Source organism: Bolinopsis microptera, chromosome 8 (genome assembly GCF_026151205.1).
Source record: "Bolinopsis microptera isolate Bmic1 chromosome 8, MBARI_Bmic_1.0, whole genome shotgun sequence".
NCBI lineage: Eukaryota > Metazoa > Ctenophora > Tentaculata > Lobata > Bolinopsidae > Bolinopsis > Bolinopsis microptera.
In genome coordinates this window covers 13,406,465-13,414,444 of record NC_087079.1, presented here as the reverse complement: position 1 = coordinate 13,414,444, position 7,980 = coordinate 13,406,465, and the positions used below count along the sequence as shown (strand labels likewise).

At 37.6% G+C, this 7,980-nt stretch overlaps 1 protein-coding gene across 2 annotated transcripts in view; it reads left to right on the top strand.

Moving 5' to 3' along the window:
* LOC134820055 (voltage-dependent R-type calcium channel subunit alpha-1E-like) overlaps positions 1–7,980 on the top strand; it is a 32,389-nt gene that overhangs the window by 10,165 nt on the left and 14,244 nt on the right. For both annotated transcript variants that reach the window (XM_063830242.1, XM_063830241.1), the window contains exons 3-7: positions 762–867; positions 1,252–1,391; positions 1,542–1,636; positions 2,998–3,150; positions 3,467–3,660. In XM_063830242.1, the coding sequence (XP_063686312.1) occupies positions 762–867; positions 1,252–1,391; positions 1,542–1,636; positions 2,998–3,150; positions 3,467–3,660 (688 nt within the window). The remainder of the gene's footprint in view (positions 1–761; positions 868–1,251; positions 1,392–1,541; positions 1,637–2,997; positions 3,151–3,466; positions 3,661–7,980) is intronic.

Genomic DNA, 7,980 nt, shown 5'->3' with positions numbered 1-7,980 from the left:
CAAAGCTTCCTCATTTTAGACACATTTAATGATTATTATGGTATCTAACTTATGGTGGATCTGATAGGAGTATGTCTTAGCTTCATTTTAAGCCATCAATGAGCATGCTGGTGTGTATGAAAGTACTTTAATCCTCCCGTCCATTGATATAGTCTGGGCATTGGGCCATGCGCGCGCGCGCGCGCGCGCGTTTACAAACATGAATTTTCTCCCTCAGTATCTATCTAAAGCTTTTAAAGACATGATTTGAATGCTATCCTACTCAGCACATGAGTGCTACAGGATGGTGAAAGAATTTCTATAAAAAATCATTAAATGTGGAAGATATGAGGTCATTATATGTATGTGCGCGCGCGCGCGCGCGTTTACAAACTTGATATCCTCAGTCCTTCCACATATACTGAGATTTTGTTTCAAACTTAATTGACTCTGAACCGAAATTGCCAGAGGAAACAGATAGTGTAACTCAGAAAGACCACAAATGGATAGTTTGTGAGATATTGAGGTTATACTCCAAAAAATGTACAATGATGTCACACCAGAAAACCCCTATTTTTGGTATATTTAACCTCATATCTCAAACGCGCAGTACTGGATTGAGCTAAACTTGGTCAGGTTTTGTAGCCCTGACTATCCTCGATCATATGGAACAGGAATAAAACTGTTTAGATGTTATATCTTAATTATATTAGGCACTTAGTTCTGAAAAGTGAGAATGTCATTAATACTGCTTTCACTGAAATATAATTCTTCTGTTTCAGGCCGTTCGAGATATTCATCTACCTGGCTATCTTTGCGAACTGTGTCTCCCTGGCTATGTACAAACCAATGCCAAAATCAGACGTGGACGAGACTTCGAGCGTTCTCGTGAGTACTTTAACTTTTTACCTTATTTTTAGCCAACTATACAACGGCCGCGAAAAAATGGCCTCTAAATTCAGAACGTTTTGAGTATTTCTATTGTAATTTCTAACTTATAACGGTTAGCTTTTCACGGCTGTGGTGTAGTTACTTGGTAAGTGTTTATACTTGAAGTAATTTTTCGATGGAATAGTTAGAGTCTGTATTTGACTTTTCAGTAAAATATAGACGGCTTTTCAGCATTATTTTTCAGTCAATACAATTCTTAGTTCTTGCACTGGGCTAAATTATTTAAAAATACAATGTGAAAATGCATAGGTAGAGTGAAATGATTATTAATTAATTAATTGATTAATTAACGAATTAATAAATGAATGTTTTCAATTCCAGGACACGTTAGAGTACATTTTTATCGGAATTTTCTGGGTAGAGAGCATAGTTAAGATAATAGCACAAGGGTTTATGTGTCACCATGGTTCTTATCTTCGGTCTTTCTGGAACGTGCTGGACTTTTTCATCGTTATCGTCGGGTAAGAACAGCAAATATCAAATCAGTATTATGTGATAGTAAGTTTATAGACTAGATTATTTTGTTTATAATACGTCCTTGATCAACTTGTTTTCATCATTTTGTTTCAACTTAATTGATAAATTAATTTACTATTCAATTTCACTTTCAGTACACTGAGTGTGATGAATTTAGAGACGGGAGGTATAAAAGCGCTTAGAGCGTTGAGGGTTCTGCGGCCTCTCAAGTTCATCGCAGGTTGTCGACGTAAGTCAGGATCCATTTTTTGGTAAATCACTTACCTCAGCTCTGTTAGAAGTTCATTTCTCTGAAAACTTTCTAGCAGCGTGATTGCTCTTGCAGATAAATGGGTAAACATAAAAGTTGGTCTAGCTGTCCAGTTAAAATCTCTGAATCACATCAAATATGCTATTATAAACACACGGCGTCTTTTTATGTAAAACCACCAGTACAGTCTACAGTTATTTAAAGTACAGTATGCTTATTTATGGGTACTATCAGAAATGTTAGTAATATTAGTAATATTATTAGTCTCTCGATGGCACCTAATCGACTAATTATTAGCCAGTAGCTTTAAATCAATTTTCCAATCACAAAAGTTTGTGCATCACGCTATGGAGCTACTATTTGCAGTATGCACCCTTGCTATAGTCGAATATTTATAGGTACTTCTATCTAATAAGTGGTTATTGAATTAACGTAATTGTCAAGCACCATGGAGGCTCAGAAAGTGAGTGCAGCATGTATAAATAGTTAAAATGTTCGTTAAAATGTTCGTTAAAATGTTCGTTAAATGTACGTAAAATGTACGTATATATATATTATATAAATCAAATTATACTTTTGTTAAAGCTGGTTAAAACGGTGCTTCATCAAACCTAAATTCTGTAATCTGTATGTCTGAAATGTGAAAAGTGTCAATGTTTGCTCTAAATCTGGAGCTGTAAACCTCATGAAGTTTATGCACGTGCTTTGTTTCTGTGTCCACCTGTTGTAAAGTTTCTTATTTACAAGAAATAGCATTACAATACTAGTTATAACTACTGTGGACAGCAGGTGTTTTACAGGTTCTGAAGCTAATATGTGAGCATATCATGGCTAACTCAACTTACTTGTGCTTCAAGACTTGTAAACGTCCCGAAAATGTGTGACAGACGGGCAAAAATTTCACGGCTACAGATTTTGTACTTTTATTGATTCGATGTAAAGATTTTAGTAAGAATATACTAAGAATAAAGTACTGTGTTGAGTGCAGGGAATATTTTGAATAACAACATGTTTTAAATAAATGATATTTAAATGTACATTGAAGAAAAATCATTTCAAATCTCCTATTATTATCACCATATTGTAATGATATCATTAAGGAACTCAATTATTGTACGTTGTGCAGTAGGATAAAGTGCATTATATTGAGGTACTTGATGCGCTCACAGTGTATTTCCCACTAGATTTGTGACCTAGACCTAGTAGATGTAAGAACTCATTCGATATCAGATTGTAAGAATGTATGCCCTAGCAGTCATTTATGTCAAACAAAATAATTGGTCTATTCAAATGAACACTTTCCAAACACAAGTTTTATTTTTTATAAAATACTATTTCAGCCCTGCAAGTGGTGATGAATTCCATCCTGATGGCTCTGATACCGCTGATGAACGTGGCAGTCCTCATTCTCTTCTTCATCATCTTCTGTGCTATAATGGGCATGGAGCTGTTCCGGGGCCAGTTCAACCAGGCATGTGCGGACATGCACACAGGTGAGAACCGAGAACGGCGTGTCTTGTATTCTGCACCATATACACTGTACTAAACTGTGCACTGTACATTTTATATTGCACTCGGTAAACTGTACACTGCTCATTATCTAGTGTAAACTAATGTCTTTAGTTTTAATCCTATTTTAGAAACTCTGTCCAATGTCTAGATTCTGAAGCTGCGTACTCTTCCATCTCCCGAATACAGAGTTGCCTAATACAACCTGCTTGTGATTCCTACCTTGTAGCTTCAACAAAGCTGTGTATTTTGTACCCATTGTAGTTCTATAAAACAATTCTGTAACTATGATTGTATTAGGGGAGATCCCAGAGAACTACAAGCATCCGTGTGACGAGACGCTACAGATGGGGTTCATGTGCCCCCAGTCCTACAACTGTGTGGACTGGCAGGGTCCCAACGAGGGTATCACCACTTTCAACCACATTGGGCTAGCTTCTCTCACTGTCTTCCAGATCATTACCCTGGAGGGGTGGACTGACATCATGTACTGGGTAAGTTCCTACTCCTACTCCTACTCCTACTCCTACTCCTACTCCTACTCCTACTCCTACTCCTACTCCTACTCCTACTCCTACTCCTAGCTTCTCAAATATGTAGTGTTTAGTTGAACCTAAACATACATGTGTATTTAAAATATAAATTATACCGAGTGGTATTTTCATGTATTCTATATTATAGCCAACCGCAGCACTAGTCGAGTAGTATTTTATAAGTAACGTTATACAGGATAAGGCAATCACTGTTAGTGGTTCAACAGTACCCAATATCATAAAATTGCTGAGCAGAGAGCAATATGCTATTTTTCCCGTATCCTATACACCTCTATGGATGTAGAATGTACACCAAAAATCTGCTCTCTCTCCCATAATTAATTTTACAATTATGATAATTATCTCTGATCCATGCATATTGCATGTTAGTACAGGGAAATCCGTCTGAAAAAATCGATCTGCTGACACACGAAGCTTACAAAGGATTTTTGACGTTTTTGAGTCCTAATAGGTGCCCTCTATGGCTGACCAACTTTTCCAAACTTTTCCACGTGGCTTAAGGCCACTTTTTGCCACTTTACCACTTTTTACCACCTTTCTTGTTTGTCGAATATCTTTAGTTGTGAACATCGTAAAAGGTTGCGAATCAATCGAGTGTGTTCATATTATCAGGAAGAAAAACTTTTGTTCAAACAATTTTTACGTCAGATAATAAGTTAATTGGATAATTATCAATTAACCAATTAGCAAAATTCTAAAAATTTTTTATTGGCTAAAAATGATCGGAATAGCTTGAAACACGGAGAAAAGTAGTTTTTAGAAAAAATTTGAAAATTGTTCACTTACATTTTTTTTTCGAGACTTGGAAAAATTTCGAAAATTCAAAATATTTTTTTCCGCCAAAAGTGATCAAATTGCATGAAACGCGGAGAAAAATGATTTTCAAAAAAACTTAGTCAATTTTTCGTTTCAAGAATACTTAAATCACCAATATTTGTAGTTGGAGTTCAGTAAATCTCGGCAGATTTTAGTAATAATCAGGAATTACTAACTCTAAGTGGAAAGGTCTGAAACTGAAAAACGTTAAGTTTAACCATACGATCGCGATATAAGAGTTTCATAACTAATTACAATACAGCCTTATCGATTTTCACAGAAACTGCACCAATGGCACAGTCAAGATCGAAACGATAGCCTGCTGTACTGTCATTTTATTGATTTCAATGATGTGGGGTTAAGATAATCACATTTGTAATAAATAAAACCTCTCTGTACCGTCAATTGTGCTAATCTAAACCGGCCTACCTGTATTACCAGACCTCTTCTTTTCCTCAACAATCAAACCGAGTTGTTCATATCGCATTTGGTGGGTGATGTAAATTAAGTAATAATACATATCGAGCTATATTCAATCACAATACGACACAATGCAACACGTGTATATTATATTATGGCCCTTAATGAGGTATATGAAACGTTCTATACCGTACACTTCTCGTTTCTCCCGTGAGAGGCCCGATATGGAGAGGTTTTACAGTTTATCACGAAAACGTCTACTTGGTCTCATGGCTCTTTGATAGCTCAAAGAAGGCAAGAAAAGACCAGAAAGCTTAGAATGTCAACTCGCAAGAGCGGGCTACCGGACAACTGAACCCAATTTAGACATTTAGATTAACCCTAACTCTAACCCTAACCCTAACCCTAACCAATTAAGCTGATTGGTTAGTGGGAACTAGGTTCAATTGGGTTCAGTTCTCAGTCTTCGATCTGTCCCACATTAATCCCGAGCTGATCATCATGGGCCCCGAATATCCTGCGGGAAGAACCTGTATTTTTACTTCACGACGTCCGGATTTCAAACCAACATCCTCAATAACATTAACAATCCTTCCTGATCAGGATCTGTCTCTATTAGCAATTTCCAAAATATCCTGACTCTCGTGGAACATTTCACTGAATTAATTATTACCGGTTCTTTACTACCCCTTGCCCGACACTGTACTCGTATCTAAATCTTACCCTTTCCCGTATGTTACCCTTGTTGATTTTACTTTTAGCCGACCCTGACATATGGGGGTGATTTGAGGTATCCCGCAAATGAAGCGGTATGCAGTACAATACAAAACAGTCACAGTAGTTGTTGGAAGGTGTATTTACACTTGCTTCCTGGACCTGGCTGTTCCTCAGTTTCCCTGATCTGTTCTTGCCCTTCTTCGAACTGTAAATGAGCCATGAGACCAAGTAGACGTTTTCGTGATAAACTGTAAAACCTCTCCATATCGGGCCTCTCACGGGAGAAACGAGAAGTGTACGGTATAGAACGTTTCATATACCTCATTAAGGGCCATAATATAATATACACGTGTTGCATTGTGTCGTATTGTGATTGAATATAGCTCGATATGTATTATTACTTAATTTACATCACCCACCAAATGCGATATGAACAACTCGGTTTGATTGTTGAGGAAAAGAAGAGGTCTGGTAATACAGGTAGGCCGGTTTAGATTAGCACAATTGACGGTACAGAGAGGTTTTATTTATTACAAATGTGATTATCTTAACCCCACATCATTGAAATCAATAAAATGACAGTACAGCAGGCTATCGTTTCGATCTTGACTGTGCCATTGGTGCAGTTTCTGTGAAAATCGATAAGGCTGTATTGTAATTAGTTATGAAACTCTTATATCGCGATCGTATGGTTAAACTTAACGTTTTTCAGTTTCAGACCTTTCCACTTAGAGTTAGTAATTCCTGATTATTACTAAAATCTGCCGAGATTTACTGAACTCCAACTACAAATATTGGTGATTTAAGTATTCTTGAAACGAAAAATTGACTAAGTTTTTTTGAAAATCATTTTTCTCCGCGTTTCATGCAATTTGATCACTTTTGGCGGAAAAAAATATTTTGAATTTTCGAAATTTTTCCAAGTCTCGAAAAAAAAATGTAAGTGAACAATTTTCAAATTTTTTCTAAAAACTACTTTTCTCCGTGTTTCAAGCTATTCCGATCATTTTTAGCCAATAAAAAATTTTTAGAATTTTGCTAATTGGTTAATTGATAATTATCCAATTAACTTATTATCTGACGTAAAAATTGTTTGAACAAAAGTTTTTCTTCCTGATAATATGAACACACTCGATTGATTCGCAACCTTTTACGATGTTCACAACTAAAGATATTCGACAAACAAGAAAGGTGGTAAAAAGTGGTAAAGTGGCAAAAAGTGGCCTTAAGCCACGTGGAAAAGTTTGGAAAAGTTGGTCAGCCATAGAGGGCACCTATTAGGACTCAAAAACGTCAAAAATCCTTTGTAAGCTTCGTGTGTCAGCAGATCGATTTTTTCAGACGGATTTCCCTGTACTATGTATAATTGAAAATTATATTATAAAAGTATATCGTACATTTTCCGTTCATGATGTAATAATGCTAATTGACAGATTCCTCGTGAAGAAATCTCAGAACACTGTATAGGTTATTTTTCTTCCCTTTTTCTTCCCTTTTTCTTCCTACCTTATCCGTCTTACCTTATCACTCATTCCCCTCCTTTCTCTTCCCACTCCCCTTCTCCATCCATTGTTATCCCTTCTCCTGCCTCACCCTCTCTCCTCCCTCTTCCCTATTTTCCCTCCCTCCTCCCTCCCCCTCCTCCCTCCCCCTCATCCCTCCTCCTTCCCCCACCTCCCTCCTTCCTCCCCCTTCCCCCTCCTCCCTCCCCTCCTCCCCCCTTCTCCCTCCCCTCTCCTCCTTCCCCCTTCTCCCTCCCCCTCCCCTCCTCCTCCCTCCTCCCTCCCTACTACTTCCCCCCTCCTCCCTCCTCACCCTCTCTCTCCCATGAGACACAGTGCTGTTACAGACTTTGGTTATATTAATAGTACAATACATGAGCTGACGCTCCACATAATATCAAATTAACTAATAATAATACAAAGTGGTAATTCCGCTGTGTAATCACCGGTCAACCACGTGACCACATAACGACCCTCCCATTGGGTGGTGGTGAGAGTCATCTGCGCTCTCATTGGACAGCAGTTGGTGTAATTGCTGCCGCTGCCGATCACGAGATAATGTATTTAGAAAAGTAATGTACTGATCCTAGTACTGATATAAATATAACAGCTGAGTCGGCTGCTTCCCCGGTCAGATTCAGGACAAACAAAGGAGCGAACCTCTGAGTTGTAACAATGACATTTGGTTTTCTCCCAAAGCAATAAAGCATTATATTATTGTGCGGCCTGATGCAACAGTGCTATCATTCACAATGTACTGTGTGGACTGTGCAGTGGAAGGAGCTTTAAATATAGCACATTAGCT